At 34.0% G+C, this 17,263-nt stretch overlaps 3 protein-coding genes across 8 annotated transcripts in view; 1 reads left to right on the top strand and 2 right to left on the bottom strand.

Annotated features, from left to right (window-relative positions):
- The window catches only part of LOC101506839 (uncharacterized), an 8,173-nt gene extending 3,556 nt beyond the window's left edge, over positions 1-4,617 (bottom strand). Inside the window, exon 1 of one of the 3 annotated variants that reach the window (XM_027330771.2) lies at positions 4,405-4,617. Coding sequence is in view for 1 of the 3 variants with exons in the window: in XM_073364398.1 (XP_073220499.1) it covers positions 4,277-4,333 (57 nt within the window). In the remaining 2 variants the exon portion in view is untranslated. Of the gene's footprint in view, positions 1-4,276; positions 4,334-4,404 lie in introns of those variants that run through there. The other 2 variants (XM_004515117.4, XM_073364398.1) reach the window with 2 other exon arrangements.
- Positions 4,618-5,635: 1,018 nt separating this feature from the next.
- LOC101506509 (uncharacterized) lies at positions 5,636-16,202 on the bottom strand. Of its 4 annotated transcripts, none has more exons than XM_012720217.3 (19): positions 16,043-16,181; positions 15,832-15,856; positions 15,459-15,554; positions 15,247-15,343; positions 14,231-14,352; positions 13,502-13,646; positions 13,285-13,411; positions 12,163-12,256; positions 11,920-12,060; positions 10,680-10,780; positions 10,009-10,122; positions 8,983-9,221; positions 8,755-8,813; positions 8,477-8,662; positions 8,265-8,388; positions 8,073-8,131; positions 7,716-7,858; positions 7,479-7,643; positions 5,636-6,315 (listed from the first exon to the last, which is right to left on the bottom strand). In XM_012720217.3, the coding sequence occupies exons 6-19, from the start codon at positions 13,531-13,533 to the stop codon at positions 6,013-6,015; spliced, it is 1,887 nt and encodes a 628-aa protein (XP_012575671.1). In that variant the 5' UTR covers positions 13,534-13,646; positions 14,231-14,352; positions 15,247-15,343; positions 15,459-15,554; positions 15,832-15,856; positions 16,043-16,181; the 3' UTR covers positions 5,636-6,012. The 4 variants fall into 4 exon arrangements, with proteins under 4 accessions (XP_012575671.1, XP_073220647.1, XP_012575669.1 ...); XM_073364546.1 differs by having other exon boundaries at positions 14,231-14,329; XM_012720215.3 differs by lacking the exon at positions 15,832-15,856 and having other exon boundaries at positions 14,231-14,319; positions 16,043-16,202.
- The window catches only part of LOC101506179 (uncharacterized), an 18,350-nt gene continuing 17,183 nt past the window's right edge, over positions 16,097-17,263 (top strand). The window contains exon 1 of the mRNA XM_004515116.4: positions 16,097-16,178. Coding sequence (XP_004515173.2) covers positions 16,097-16,178 — 82 coding nt within the window. The remainder of the gene's footprint in view (positions 16,179-17,263) is intronic.

Below are 17,263 nucleotides of genomic sequence, written 5' to 3'. Positions count from 1 at the left end.
TTTCAGTTCATCTGCGGACCAGTAACAGCCCCTACCTGTTAGCAACTATGGAGCTAATGAACCTTGGCCTTTGCCTTTCTTTCTGATCTTTCTATCCCTGCCTGTATCCTATCCTTAGAGCTCCCCTTTGCGTTGATTATAGGCCTTTTCTTTGCCCTTTCTTTGGGAGAGGTAAGGTATAGAGCTTGAATCCCCCAGCTGACATCTTTTTCTCCATTGGGCATCCTCATGGCATCTACTTCTTTAAATAAAAGAGAAAAAGCTTTTGCCGCTCTTTCCTTGGCTTTCTTTCGCGTACGTGTGCTCGTCTATCCTTTAATAGAAAGAAGCAATTTATCTGTTTGAAATCAAGTTATGGGCCATCTTTGATGGCGGTAGAACAGCTAGCAAGAGGTGTCCAGGTACCGTTAACAAGCTCATTAATTTTACTTTCAAGTGAACCCCATGCCTTATGGTTTGAGAGTCCGTTTGATTATAAGCCTTTAGAATGGTTATATATACTTCCTAATCTAAAAGGGCTATCTCTCTCTAGCTTTCCTTTCTTGCTTGCTTTCTAGCCCCGATGCCAATGCCCTTTCTGTTCTCGAGTCTTTGCAATCTTCTGCCATTCCTCGAGTACTAGCACTTTGAAATGGTTAGACCACTGTCTTCGAGTCCGGTTGAGAAATAGCGGATTTGAGTACCGGGAAGTAAGTATGAGTAAGGTCCGGGTCTGGTTGAGTAACTCAGGATAGAGAGAGTCCTTCATTTCTAAAGTATGAATAGTAGACATGTAGCTGCCTTTTAAGTATTGAATCCCTGGCCGGGAAGCGTGAACGATAACATGAGTCTTTAAGGACAGAGTAACCCGTGGGTTGTCCATTCTTTCGGGTATTCACTCAAAAATCATTGATTGAATAACACTCAAAAATCATTGAATTGAATAAGGCTATTCGACTTAGGACTCCCTTACTAAGCTTTCAGGAAAGGAAAGTCTGTCATTGTCTTCCTAAAGCCTTTTTAATCCTAAATGAACAAATATAAGATAGATGTAGAGACTCATCCTTGATTCCTATCGGTCAGGGCCCTTGAAGAACCCTCCACGAATTATCGATAGCAGTTTATAATCCTGGACGGGAGAAGCTGCTAACAAGAGGTTAGCTGCACTTATCAATAGCAGTGGAGTCGCCCTTTGAAAGCGCTAATTCAATAGCAGTCTTCCGACTGAATAAATCTTAGTGTGGTTAAGCGGTCAGAAGTTGTTCCGGATCCATTGCTACCATTAAAAGAATGGGGAGGAGAACTTGAATCTAGCTAGGGTACCGGGCAATAACAGTGAGAGGAAAGCGCTACGAAGACCCTCTTTAAGAGAGATAGAAAGCTAACCCTTAGATTCGGGAATAGGAAACTAGCAGTAAGGGTATTACGCTTCAAGAGAAGTGGAACTCACTCGAATAGAGAGAGTCTAGGCTCACTCACTGGTCAAGGGCTAGTATAGCAAAGAGGCTTTCAATTCCCGCAAAGCAAGTGGGAAATAAAACTAATTTCCGTGAGCATTAAACTCCTGTATGGTCTTTACCGCTTGGGAACCTCAAAGCTGCTCTATGGCTCGCTGGAGTTAAATCAAGCTATTGATCATATTCAGCCTTCTTCGGCTGATGAAAGTACTAACTTTCCTTGAGACTGATATTTTTGTTTTAAGTTCAATTGTCATATATTCTTCCCCTGAATTGAAAGGCATTCTGTATCTTTATGAAGTTAACTAAATCGATTAGGTCATACTACTGGTCGGGTACTTAAACTTAAGATAAGAATCGGCTCTGTCGCTTCTAGCTTGCCTACCCGCAAACCCTGCCCTTAGGACTAGGTTGGAAACTCCCAAGAGGATGGGGCTTGCTCACTCGCTTTCAAGACGGAAGAATTAAAGTTTTTTCCTCCGGTGAGATTTTAGCTCTACTGCATCCGGGACTTGATTTCATTAGAGAGCTAGCGGCTCCTGTGGAGGTTGGTAGTTCCCCATCTATCAGCCATAGATCTGGCTGTTTTCCTCCCGCACCCTTATCGGGATTAAGGAAAGCCGGTTTCCATCCTTTGTCAGGACCCGAAAACCTAGTTACCAACCTCTCTTGCATTTTACTTTTTTGGAGTCGTTTTCTATACTATATTTTTTTCAATGTTATAAATCATTAGCATCAGCTATGAGTGCATCTGCTAGGTTCCCATTCCTGCTCAACAACTTGAGAGATTCAGTTCATCTGCGGACCAGTAACAGCCCCTACCTGTTAGCAACTATGGAGCTAATGAACCTTGGCCTTTGCCTTTCTTTCTGATCTTTCTATCCCTGCCTGTATCCTATCCTTAGAGCTCCCCTTTGCGTTGATTATAGGCCTTTTCTTTGCCCTTTCTTTGGGAGAGGTAAGGTATAGAGCTTGAATCCCCCAGCTGACATCTTTTTCTCCATTGGGCATCCTCATGGCATCTACTTCTTTAAATAAAAGAGAAAAAGCTTTTGCCGCTCTTTCCTTGGCTTTCTTTCGCGTACGTGTGCTCGTCTATCCTTTAATAGAAAGAAGCAATTTCTCTGTTCGAAATCAAGCTACAGGCCATCAAAGATGGCGGTAGAACAGCTAGCAAGAGGTGCCCAGGTACCATTAACAAGCTCATTAATTTTACTTTCAAGCGAACCCCATGCCTTATGGTTTGAGAGTCCGTTTGATTATAAGCCTTTAGAATGGTTATATATACTTTAGAATCTAAAAGGGCTATCTCTCTCTAGCTTTCCTTTCTTGCTTGCTTTCTAGCCCCGATGCCAATGCCCTTTCTGTTCTCGAGTCTTTGCAATCTTCTGCCATTCCTCGAGTACTAGCACTTTGAAATGGTTAGACCACTGTCTTCGAGTCCGGTTGAGAAATAGCGGATTTGAGTACCGGGAAGTAAGTATGAGTAAGGTCCGGGTCTGGTTGAGTAACTCAGGATAGAGAGAGTCCTTCATTTCTAAAGTATGAATAAATAGTAGACATGTAGCTGCCTTTTAGGTATTGAATCCCTGGCCGGGAAGCGTGAACGATAACATGAGTCTTTAAGGACAGAGTGACCCCGTGGGTTGTCCATTCTTTCGGGTATTCACTCAAAAATCATTGAATTGAATAAGGCTATTCGACTTAGGACTCCCTTACTAAGCTTTCAGGAAAGTCTGAGATCTCATTGTCTTCCTAAAGCCTTTTTAATCCTAAATGAACAGATATAAGATAGATGTAGAGACTCATCCTTGATTCCTATCGGTCAGGGCCCTTGAAGAACCCTCCACGAATTATCGATAGTAGTTTACTAATCCAAGGAAGGAGTGATGCGAAGAATAGCTTTCTTTCGTACCCATTCACAAGAAAGAAGGGTCTCAAGCAGTGTGTTCATGGTCACTCAGAACATAGGATTTTCGGCATCAAAGAGCGTGTGGGACAGGTGAGGGAAGGAAGGGCGGGATGAAGCAAGCAGCCAATCCCTTGCTGGTTAAAAATAGCAGCATCAGTATTAAAATTAGAAACTTATATTGCAGTAGGTCCAGTTAGCTGGAGCCTCCTAGGCTTGATCCCTATATAAGTACACAATGTACTTATGTTAATTCAATTGAACATTTTCAGAGTTTACATAAATTAAAGAGCCCTCTCTTTGGTTTATCAATCTTTCACATTTTTTGTTCATTGTTTCAATTCTAACATGTTATCTATCATGAGTCTTCTATTGCAACGTTGTCAATCGCATTTCACAGAAAATAGTAGTTAGTTCAAATTTCGTTACGCAATAGTGTTGTAGCACCGTTATTTGACAACATTATAATAAATAGTGTATTGCAGAATAATAGCATTTTGTTCAAATTCTGCTAAAGTATAAAACTATCCATCACTATAACTGTTATTTAACGACATTGTTTTATTGGGCTCGAAATCCGCAATTAAGGTTGAGTAATCCGGTGCTAGACATTCTTTCTCCAAATATCCAATCATTCCGAGTGCCACTGTCCTCTATAGCCCCGGTGAACTTCAGGCACACAATATCCTTCAAGCTAGGCAACAAAACTAATGGACTTAATTGCAGTTGTGGTCCCCTATTTTCACTAATTCCCGGAATTGGTCCTCTTAAACCCTAAAAACAGTTAATGATAATTGCAGATAGGCAAAAAAAAAAACATATATAATCATATTGAAATAATCCCTCAAAGCTAATCAAACAGATCCTAATAATGAAATTCTATAAATTTCTCGATTCAAATATATACAAGCATAAATAAAAAATTGACAACCATTGTTACTAGCATTGTGATATTAGCATGAGTTTGCAGCATCTTAATTTGATCCATCAACAAGAAATGATGAAATTTGAACTTAAAATCTTCATTTCAAATGAACTGCGGAAGATTAACAAGCTCACCAAATTGGCGGTTGCGTGCTTCAATGTCGGCAGTGCTTTGGGAAACAATAGTTGAAAGGAAACAATAGTTGAAGACGACGGCGTAGCGATTATGGCGATGGCAGCGTGGAAGAAAGTGAGAGTGGAGAGAGAAGAGAGAAGATAGACAACAGCTGACTAAGAGCCCTTAGATCATGCAAAACACCAGATTTTATAATGCACCTTTTCACACAACTTTTTCCTTCTCTTTCCAATAAATTTTAGGTTTAATTGCAAATAGTATCTGCAAATTTAAGTTATTTATTTTTTAAGTATTTAATAAAATATTTTACTAATTCAAAATCTTCATTATATATATGACTTCTTTTAGTAAATTTTTATTAAAATATTATTCAATAGAGTCAATATTTTATACAATAAATTAAAATAAAAAAATTATTATCACTATAATAGAATTAGAATGAGACAAATAAATAAATAAAAATATTGATTGATTAACATATACTTACACTAAAAGACTTTCTTGAATTTAAGTTTAATTTTTGTCATTTCTTGTTGGTGGATCAAATTAAGATGCTGAAACTCTTGCTAATATCAGTGCTAGTAACAGTGCTTATCAATTTTTTGTTTATGCTTGTTTGTATTTAGATTGAGAAATATATAATTTTATTATTAGTATCGGTTAGATTGGCTTTGAAGGATTATTTCAATATGATTATATCTGAGTTTTTTGCAATATGTAATCATCATTAACTGTTTTTAAAGTTTAACGAGATTAATTTCAAGAATTAATAAAAATATAGGATTAAAACTACAATTTAATCCATTAATTTTTTGCCTAAAGTTCACCAGGACTATAGAAGACATTAACACTCGAAATGATTGGACAGTTGGAGAAAGAATGTCTAGCACCGGATTACTCAACCTTAATTGCAAATTTCGAGCCCAACAAAAATGTTGTTAAAGAACAGAGGACACTATAGTTTTATACTTCAGCAAAATTTGAACAAAATAATATTATTTTGCAGAATGCTATTTAGAGTAATGTTGTCAAATAACGCTACAATAAAATATAAATTTAATTGTAATTTTAGTCTCTCTATTTTTACTGATTTATAAAATTGATCTCCTTATTTTATAAGTCAACAATTTTAATCCTCCCTTTAATTTTTTAACTAAAAAATAATAATGTAAGATGTTTAAATAACGTGACATATGATAAAAAGATGTAGAATAATTAATACATATGAAATTGAAATAAAACGTCAAAATTTAATTAATAATATATGCATAATTAATACATACATTTACATGATGTCCAGAAAAAATATTTCAGTTTAGTTCCTCTAAGAGAACAAAGTATATCTCCAATTATTACAACTTGCCAAAAATAGAAGTAATTCACCTGACATTGGAGTTCTTATTATACAAATATGACCTTGGCACTAAAAATTCCAGAAACAATTTTAAAACGAATAAAATATCTTTCATAATAGATCAACATTTTTCACCTAGTACTCTTCAAATAATGGGGCAAAAAGTTGCTAAATACCAATTGATTTTACAGTCAAAAGAATAAAACATGGGGACGAGAAAAAATAATTGAAGCTCTGCTCCTAAAATCTACTGTCAATTGAGCAACACATTCACCTTAATTGAGGAGTCTGTTAAGATAATATCCTTTCCATTTTCAGCCTTAGGATGATCAAAACAATTTAATCTTACTCTGATGTGTAGTGGTTTCATGAAAATAAGATCTCTTAGATCACCTTTAGATTGCAACAGAAATGCATTCCATGAGTCTCTTTCTCTTTTACCAGATCTCTTAGAGCTCAAAAAATCAATAATCCTTGCTGCGTATTTTTCCTGGTTGCCATCGTTTGAGTTTGGAACTCTTCTAAGTTTACAATACAGTACGGCGAAAATAACAACCTGCATTAATGAAGAATGGAGTATTTAATATTGAGATAAACACACTTTGGCATAGCTCATTGACGATGAACAACACCATCAACATCAAAGTTTATTGTCGTCCCGAAATTAAATTTCCACTAATGTTGTGACAGTTAACAGATCATGAAGTTTGTAACCATTATATCATGGGAGAATTGGATGTTCATGTTCCAATGAATAACAAACAATTCGATAGATACAAGACCCTCTTGAAAAAAAAAACTGTCATGTTATATACGACCATCTTCAAATTACAAGCATTATTTAGTTTTTCACAAAAATATTTCTACTAAAATGGAAGTTATTGAATGTCACAGCATATTTCAGTGTTTGATACCGACACATGTCAAACACTGGACGCCGTCAATCTAAAGTGTTGGTATTATATTGTGACTTCTCACACTAGTGTTCTGCCAATAATGAGGAAAAACAAGCATTCTAGAAGAGAGGAAGAACCCAAAGGATTAAACTAGGTTGCTGGACCCCAAAAGGCATACGAGATAAGCGGGGCAACAAACAGAAGCAATTAGAATTTAGAACCCCAAGATTACATGACTAAATCTGGTAACTATAGCCTATATCTTTCATATGTACTTTCCTAATCAATATATACATTAGAAATCAGAAAAGTAAATACAAGGCAAGAGGGAATGTTTACACACAGGAAATAAGGGAACATTACCAAAAAGGGAAGTCATATGTAACATATCTCAACAGCTTTTAACATTACATTCTAAGTTCTTTCGCACGAGCCCTTTGGGAGCTAGAAATAGGAGCTGCATATAGGCCCAACTGTCCAATGCTGATACTCATCTTTTTTATTCAAAGAATAAGTGTGGCAAGAATTGAAATCTAGTGTTTTGACCACTTGGTCATGGAGGCTTTGATAAAATTCCATGAACCAGCTCTTCCAAAAGTTAGGCACATACGAATGGTTTTTAAATCACATCTCAAACTTATACATTTTACCACATGCGAAGATAATTTTAGATGAAGCAATACAGAATTGAACAACAGTTTAACTGACAAAAATAGTCGAATTCTTGCGAAGAAGTGGTTTAATAGGAATTTTAAGAAAACTGAGGCATGGGTGGAGCAGGAACACTTTGATAAAGAAAAAACAGAGCCCATCAAAAGCATACCTCACTTGTTCCAGGGCTAGTGAAGACTCTACTACTAATGCGAACTTTCTCATCTTCATCCACAACGATATTTATATCCAGGTTATTGTCTTCAGTCATTTCAGGTTCAGGCTTTGGAGCGGCAAGATCATCCAATTCATCATACCACTGTTGTGCAACACCAACCTGCACCAAGAACGGGAGTGAGTGCAAATGCATGACCAGCCTACTTAAGAAAGTTTCCATTTGCAAAAAGACCTTATCTAAGGATCCTGGATCATTCACTCCAGAGATTTCAGTAGCTGCACCTCTTGCTTGACGCCATATACAGGATTCTTGTAATGGCTCTACAAGCTCAATATCCGTAGGAACATCCACACTCAGCTGTATGTCAATCTTGCCTGTAACAAATAGCACATAAGTTGTAGATCAAAAAAGATAACTGATAAGTAATAGTTTGCAGCAAAACACACTGTAATTGATTATTAAGTACAAAATTTAGAATCTAAAAGATTTAACAGCTCATATGAACACGTCCAGTGAGTCGTACACACACAGAGCAAGTCAGAATATTGAAATTCAGAAATACCCAATTTTAGAATGTAACAAACTAACCTGGTAGCAAACCAAAATGTTGCAGATGATCAATTGATGTATCTGAAAGTCCATTTCCACTGTAAGACCGGTAATATGATTGAAAAGTTAGTCTGTTTCTTGGGAAACATATTCAACATACAATGCATACAAACAAAAAAGAAGAGTTTGGGAATAAAAAAACACAAGACAGTTTCCAGAGAAAGAACTTACCCAGCATAAAATACCTCAAGAGGGGAATTCAACCAATAAGGAAATCCAAGTAACCCTAAATTAGATAATTGGAAGTCCAAACTGACCCCGGATTCAATATTGACCTTCAGAATTCTCTGTCGAACTAGTGAGACACAAAAAAGTAGGAGTGAACAATTTCTAGAACTGCATCTACCCAAGAGAACATTAAATGTCAAGGAGAAAAGGATTACCATTATCACAAATGAACATGTGATTCTGCAAGGTTGTTAATGAAGATAAACGATTAGAATGGGGGAGGTCATCCAGCACACAGATATTGTTAGTTTTCTGTTGAAACTGGTCACAGGGAATCTTATCTAAGATGGATAAATTTTGTCCGATTAGCTTTCCGCAGATCTCAAGAATCCTAGGAGAACCTGCGTTTAAATAATTAATGTTACATAAACCGATTAACTATAGCAAGATACAATCTTTTTTAATGTGACCATACAACTAATACAAATCAAACCTTCAAAGACATTGTCTATTTTCCCAGAACCGAAATCCATGGTCCATAAAGTTTGAAACCTGGAAGTAAAGATGATACATATTAATCGAAGACAATCACAACTTGAACCATGTACATTGAGCATCACGATATACTATAGCTCTGTCGTGAATCCTCTTAAGTAGTAAAAGGGGGATAAGGTGTGAATGCTATTTACACAAACAATGTTAAAAGCGCTGAATCATGCACCTGCGATCTATAATATAGAGAGTGTCATCATCTGATTTCAACAGATGCCATGGAAAATATAACCCTTTAGAATCAAATACTTCAGATTTTTCCTCTTCAATGGTCTCCACGCTGCTTTCTAAACCAAGCTTACCCATGATCCAGTTCCATATGCGACCACCTCCATTGTTAAGGGTGCTTGTCGGATAAAAAGTTTCCACTGAACGTGCTCTCATGTCCGCTCTCCTAATAGCATGGTTCTTACACAAAGCAAAAGAATAAAATAACATACAATAAGGGATAACTCTATCATCAAGAGACAAAGGTATATAAGTTTGCTAAATAAATACACAGAAAGTGGAATCCCAAATCAAATATACGACCAAACATTTTTTACAGAAGGCAAACAAGAGAAGAGGAAAACAACATAATGGATGTAGTATAATGACTAAAAACTCATTTGGGCCTTAGATTAATTACAACTTTTTTGTTTCCATTTTGTTCACATTACAAAGTTATTACTTTTTGCTGTTCTTGTATTTCTCGATTGATGAACTTTTAGTCCTTCACAAATTGAGAATCAAACATTACCATTTTTCTTTATAGGCAAATGTTATAGTTAGTAATTAGTTAGGGGGAGGGAGAATTTGTTGGCAGCAGGGATTAAACCCTGGACCTCTTTCATGAAACTAATTCAACATCCAAACTTAAACAATATCATTAGCATAACATATCTCGAAACAGTCAGGGAAAAAGAAATACGGAGAATGATTTGCTAAGATTGCAATGTATCGATATATGCAAATTATAACCAAAAAGATTAAATTGTATGGTACGTACCAATTATGAAGGAAGAAATTGAAGAAGTTTCATATGTTTGAGGTGGGTATATAAATTCGGGTATTAAATTGTGAAATTGGAGATACAAGCAAACATTGAAAGGGGCCTCAATATTTGATATTTAAATTGATGTTACAAAAAATTCCATCCAATGTGACAAAGTTGGTTAGAAATTTGATGAACTATTGTATAAATCCAAATGCATACCTCTGAATCCAAAAAATATAAGCAATCCTCAGTAGCATGGTAATAAGAACCAGCTGGGCGCCTTAATTTAGCAGAATCAAAATCACCATCCTCAAATCCTGGGGAAGAGCCAATCTGAAAAGAGACATGAAAGTACAAATGTATAAAGGGTAATATATGTCAAAAAATATAAGCAATCCACAATAGCATGGTAATAATAATGACTAAATGTAAGTGTTAACAGTTTAGACAAAGAGAGAGATGCTAGAAACCGACTTTCATTGATTGAATGTAATGAAACAGATAATTGCTTTTCATAAAGATTGAATAATGACTGTTATTAACTGTATCCTTCTATCCAACCTGTGCAAGGTTAACTAACTTAACCAGAATTAGGTAAGCCTTCAACTTTTACATTTCATCTATAATAACTATCATCTATCATTTCACGTATCCTTTCTCTAAATACACATACATTTAGAGAGAGAGTGAGAAAGAGAGAGAGAGAGAGAGAGAGAGAGAAGAGATGTTCACGGCTTCATGCGGGTATAATACAAGGGACATAAATAGAGAGAGCATAAACATTGATGTTGAAAGCCATGTCAGTCTTACTGTCGCTACACAGAATGGAAAAGTAATCTACAAACTTATAAAGAATCTAGAATAATTAATTAGTAATTTAGTATGCGTACACAGTCCATAATCTTCCCATTGCCATTGCATACAATAATCCTATGATGATTGCAATCAGAAATGAAGAGGCGGTTAGCCCTTTCATCTGCAGAGACACAACCTGTAGATTAAGAAAATTATATAGAAATGTCAAATTAATTAAAAAGAACCAGAAACATGAAATATAAGTTATTATTTCTTAAATATTATAATAATGATTATTGATTATAAATCTTGTGATTTAATTTCTCAATGTGCTAGCTGAAATGATATTTGAAGTTGAAGAGACTATTAACTTGAATATCCACATTAGGAAAGGATGAATGGCCAGCGCAATAAAAATAGAATAGAATTAAGAGAGGATTAGAGGAAAATTAGGTGTCTATAAAGTATTGAGCAGTCTATACATACATAAATTTATATCTGTAGTCGATGCAAATAGCGAGTAGCAGTATGACCAGAGTTTAGGGAAACGTTACAAGAAGACTACAGATATTTATATTGAGTTTAGTATTAACAGCTAACGCTACAACTCCTAAATTATAGCAATAATCATCAGCGACACTAACAGCTAACGCTACATAGGTGATAGTGAAATAATCAAAGTACAACTTTGAGGGATATAAGATAATGCTTAAAGCAGAGAAAACAAGAAACAGGGAATACCAAAAACAATGCAACAAAGCTGACATCTACACCACAAAGAAACATTAACACAAACATAACCCTATCCCGTAAAATAAGTTTAAAGGCAAAGGGTACTGTTGAAGATGGAGCACTTGAGTCTGACCAAAGGCATCAAATAGTTGCACTGAGGAAAAACAATATATAGAGTGGCAATGTGGTCTAGTATCTCATGGTTGCTGTTATTTTCAAATTTCAATGCTATTGTTGAATCAGACCAACTCAAATTAGACCAAGATTGTTTACTTTGATTAGAGCAACATATGTAACTTTGATTAGACTAACTCGTCCAAAAACAAAACTTCAATCTAAGTTTCAAGTTATTACAATAGAGGGAGGGGGGACCCCTTTTTTAAATAGAATTTAAGCATAATGCATATCCTATTAAATTTCATGTTTGCTTTCCCAAAACCAGTAAGCTTCACAAAACAGAAACAACTGTTGTTCCTTGCTTACATTCAATTCAATCCACATCAACTGGTCGAATGGAGATAGAAACTTAACATTGACATGTATGCATTTCTAATTGGGAGGTGGAAGAAATACAGAAAAATTGTTAATTGACCTCTTGGTTACCTGGGTAATATAGAAGTAAATTCTGTAGAGGAGAACAAATATATTGATCCTTGGTGATATCATCCTGCTTCCAAGATGTAGATCTCAAGACATTGAGGTACTTAGAATCATCACTTGGTTGCATCTGTAACCCCTGAATAGCTACATTTGATAACAAAATTAGAAAGCGTGTAAATCCACGCATAAAAAACAAGAAAAACAGGCAAGTAACACATTCTCTACAATGTTGAAATGTGCCATTACCTTGGTATAAAATTTCGAGACTGACATCCTTCTCATGACAAATTATTGGGCTCTTAAAATCTTTAAATAATACGTAGCATGCACCTTTCTTTATCTATACATATCAAAAAAATTATTGTAAATAAATTGTAGGCAATAAAACCAAATATATATTTGTAAACAGCAGATAACCAAAGAAATAAGACAGTTAGTCAGTAAAAGAAAACTGTTAAAGGACCAAACCAACTTTCCAAGTAGAAACTTCAGTTATTTAAATTTTAAATAAAGGTTTATGAATGCTTTTACATCTAACACACCATAGACCTTTTCGACTTGGAGCATGAACATTACACAATCAAACTCTACCTTGAGTTAATCATCTTTTTTATTTAATAGAATGGGGATGACAAGGATCAAACTCATCGCCAACTCATCATGGAGGCTCTAACGCTGTGTTAGAGACCAACTCTCTTTAACAACGCTTACGGGCCTTGCTGGAAATATATTTACAATTAATGTTCATTAAAAATCCATTTAGCTAAAGATTCATTGTATGGTAGAGTAGATTCAATGCACTTTCTGTAATTGATAGAGCACTAAGTATCTATCTTGTAAATTGTATCTAGAATTTATTAGCCTCATAATCTTGTTAAATATAAATTGACAATATGCTGAGTTATCTAATCACTGAAGCATTTTCAGAATCATTTCATCCTATACTTCTCAAACACCTCAAGTTACTTCCGAATCTTCCGGTAAACTTGGTTAAGAATTTTTCTGTAATAACTTCTCTTAACTGATGTGTCATTCTCTCTCTTTATGCATCATTGAGTTGTATTCTAACTACCCTGCTATTGCAGAGGTGTTTACTGATCATCAATATCAGTAACTTGTTCTTTTCTATTTTATTTTGTTCTTCTGCTTCTGTTATATATTGTAAGGACAGATAAATTTTAACAAACTATTAAACATAGAACATTTGTCACGATGTATATATATATATATATATATATATTAGTCTCTACATGCAACAAATATTAATGTATTTCAAAAGCTATGACAAAAAGTACTAGGTGGGGTTGGATACATGGATAAAATCAAATGTCATATCATTCAAAAGCTAAACAATGGATTTTTACACACCTGAGGAAATTCTCGCTCAGACAACAAAATAGGGAATGTGATATTTTCTGTCATAAGTAGCTGGATTATGTTCGCGCGATCAGAAGACTTAATTAGTTTAAAGCCCATAATAATAATATGAGGGAACCTGCAACCAAATTACTTTTTTATTACTATGAAAAGTTCACCCCTACTTGTATCAAGTTTAGGATGAAAGGAAATAATAACCTTCCTATACCTCTCCTGAATTGCCTTCAACTTTTGAAACATAATGCCACATTCGAAATTGCTTGCAGCAAGAACCAAAAAAATTCCATGAATTCCATCAATTCCAAAAAATTGTTCACTTTTGGCGGATCTGTTTAACCAATAATGATGAGTGCCTGAAATTTCAAATAAAGAAGGAATTACTTAATAGAGAAAAAGTACAGAGGATGGGTCGTTCAATTCATTAAACCCTAAATGTGGCAATCAATATGTCTTATAATTGAACCAATGTGTATTGTTGTAACACAAAATGTTGCATATAATTCAAAACAGAGAAGTGTAACTGAGCAAATAATTATATCATTCAACTGAAAAAGTATTGTCAGATCACAGAAAATAACGGCCTGTTCAAATTCAGCTACGCCAAAACAATACAGCGCCACTATTTGACAACACTAAGTACTAAATCACATGTCACATAACAATTAAAGTTGGTTCAAATTTCGGCACGCCATAGCTGCTACTTGCAACACTTTGAAAAAGTATAAAAGTTGCCAGTAATTTATGTCACTTCAACAACAACAACAACCAAGCCTTATCCCACTAAGTAGAATCAGGTACATAGACCAAAGGAGAATAAACTCCAGATAGAATCCTCATTTCAAATAACACGTTGGGACATGCTTCGGATTTAAAAATTAAATGAAGTTATGTCCAAGATCATATAACAAAAACTCAAATAGATTACCAAAACAGGTACCTTCAAGTTCATCCAGCGAAGATTTTATGAAAGACAAAAGATCAACTTCAGGAGCATGATCATGTGTTACATCAGCCAATGTTGAGAACCTGAATATGGCTGTCAATCAGAAGTCAGGAAACCTAAGAAAGCAAAAAATCATGAACAACAAGGATTCAAAATTCTAAGTTTAATAATCTCAAGTAAATTTTTAATCCCTATAATATAATTTTTTTTCAGTTTAGTCCCTAAATATATTCTTATCTGTTATCATCCCTGAAACACAAGAAATTTACTTTTGGTCCTCGTTGTTTTGGTTTTAATCCGTAAATATTCATCTATATCTATATTGGAATTAATCCAAGATAGTTCCAATTCCAATGACTAACATGAAGATCAATATGGTCAACATATTATATATACATTAATTCCAACACGACAAAATAATATAGACTAAAACTAATAAACTTTTTCTAATTTTCAGGGATTTATTTCAATGGCAACAAGTTTTTACACGGACAAAAAAAATCAGTATATATTTGAATGACTAAAAAGCTATTTAAGCCTTTAAAACTCATAAGTGATGACCTTGCTCCGTCTCATATTAAATTTCACGTTTAGAGTATTTGTTTGTCTCATATTATTTGTCATTTTAGATTACTAAGGAAACATTAATTACTTTTTTCTATTAAATACCCTTATTTATTTTATCTCAATCGTCCCAGAATGTGTAGCCCAGTAGTATGGATGGAGACACTGAAGAAGTATTAAGGAGGTCTAGAGTCCGATCTCTAGTGCTAACAATATCCCTCTCTCTCTAACAAACTAACCACTAATATTTGTCTATAAAAAAAGTCAATGAATCTCAATTCTCAACCCACCTAACTATTAATAAACATACTTTAGTAAATAAAACTCATCTGATCAGAGAAATTACTACTTTTGCAATGATGTCCAGCCACAGAAACATCAAAAGAACTAAACAATCACCACCACAGCAAATACAGAGAAAAGTGGAAACTTCAAAAAGCAATTACCTATGTTGATGAAACCCTTTCAATAAACTCCCATTAACAACTGTTTTGGGTAATCTCACTGAGATTAAAGCTTTCCTGGGTTGCTGATAACAATCACCTATAAAAAAAAATTATTAAAAAAATGAAACTGAAATTAAATTGAAATGGTTCATAAAATTAAATTAAATGCTCTGAAAAAGTTATATGAGCGGTTTGCAGCATTGAGAAGAGACCTGAGTAGCAGATAAGTGGTGGTAGAAACCTTGAAAGTTCTTTTACACGCCGATACTTCAGACCGAGAGACAGAGCCATCTAGTTGCGGAATTCGACTAAAATGTTCGGCAGTGCCACCAAAATAAAATATATTATTTAGAAAATTAAGTATACAAACCACATTGTATCAATGTAGTCAAATAGCCTCTATAGCTAGGGCAAACTATAAAAATAAAACCTTGTCATCATTATAATTTTTCTTGCAAAAACATTAATAATTTATTCATTATAATGAAATTCTTTAAAAATCAATTTCAAGTAATGATTTCAAGGCTACATTGCAAAAACCACATGAAAATCAATCTCAAATGTGAGAAAAAAATCAAGTCACACTTTTTGAAAAGCATTTCTTCTCCTCCTACACAAAATAGGCACGGTGTTTAAAAAAAATCAAAATAAAAGAAGAACAATAATAATTCAATGAAACAACACAGCAAAAAAACAAAATTAAAATGTTCAAAATAAGAATTAAAGCAACCAGTGAAACAACGTAAAAGAAGAATAAATAAGAGAAAAAAGTTGGCAAGGATGAATAGAAACGAACCAGAACTTAACGATAGAGAAAGAAGAAAGGACGGTGGCTGGTTGCCGGAAAACGATGGCGGAAGGAGGAAGGTCGGTGATGTTGGGTGAAGGCAGTAAGGATGGTTTTGGAGTTTTGGGTGAAAGGGTAAATGGAAGTGAGACTAAACCTATTTATATGCTTTTTAGTTTTAATAGAATACGATTTCAAATTATCGCAAAAACTCATTTCGACTCAATTTTAAATGAAAATGTTTTTTTAAATATCTAAATTTAAAATCAAAAATTAAAAATTCGCAACTATCTCTAACAGGATTTTAATAATTTTAATTTGGAGGTCTTAATAATTATAACATTAACAATTAATGTTATTGTATAAATTATACCAGTATTGTGAAAATAATTAAATATTATAAATCTTAATTGTGATTAAATTGTTAAAATATTTGTAATAATTTTTTTATTTTTCAAAAATAATTATGTTATTTTAGATAAATTTTAAGATGTTTGAAACCTAATTTTAACTTATTGTCAAATAATAGTTTAAGTTGCTCAACACAAAACCAGTACCAATTAAGATGTGGAACTAAATTATATTTTGTCATAACACCGCCTTAAAGAGCTTGTTAATTAAGCGCAAATATTGGTGTGTGTATTTATATATATATATTACACCAATATTCTAATACATCTATTTTTAATAAATAATAAATATTCAAATGAATTACGATCCCTCCCTATCTCATGTCCCTTATTTAATATTTATATTAAGTGAATTGTAAGACCCATAATTTTAAAGTACACTTTATGTATTTTATATGTTTTGGATTTTGGCTCGGAGGCTTTTTAGCCAAAGTTAATAATATAATGGAGTTTATAGGATCAAAAAGTTATTTTGACACCGTTTAGAATTACTCGTCGATAAATAAATTTAAATTAAGTGCGGTAAATCCTTTACGGAGAATTTAATGCGTTACGGGTGAAATGGTAATTTAACAAATATCTAGATATTTTGAGATATTTGTTAAGTTATATTTAATATATATATATATATATATATATATATATATATATGTGTGTTTGCTTGGAGAGAATAGAAAGAAAGGAAATTAGAAGGAAGGAAAAGGAAAAGAAAAGGTTATATAAAGGAAAGAAGGAAATAGAAAGGAAGGAAAAACAAAGAAAGGAAAAAGGAAGGAAAGAAAATCCAAAACTTCATCTTCTTCCTCTCCCTGCGTGCGCG

This window comes from Cicer arietinum, chromosome 8 (genome assembly GCF_000331145.2).
Source record: "Cicer arietinum cultivar CDC Frontier isolate Library 1 chromosome 8, Cicar.CDCFrontier_v2.0, whole genome shotgun sequence".
Taxonomy (NCBI): domain Eukaryota; kingdom Viridiplantae; phylum Streptophyta; class Magnoliopsida; order Fabales; family Fabaceae; genus Cicer; species Cicer arietinum.
Note: the sequence above shows the minus strand (reverse complement) of the source record. Positions and strands in the feature narration are given on the sequence as shown.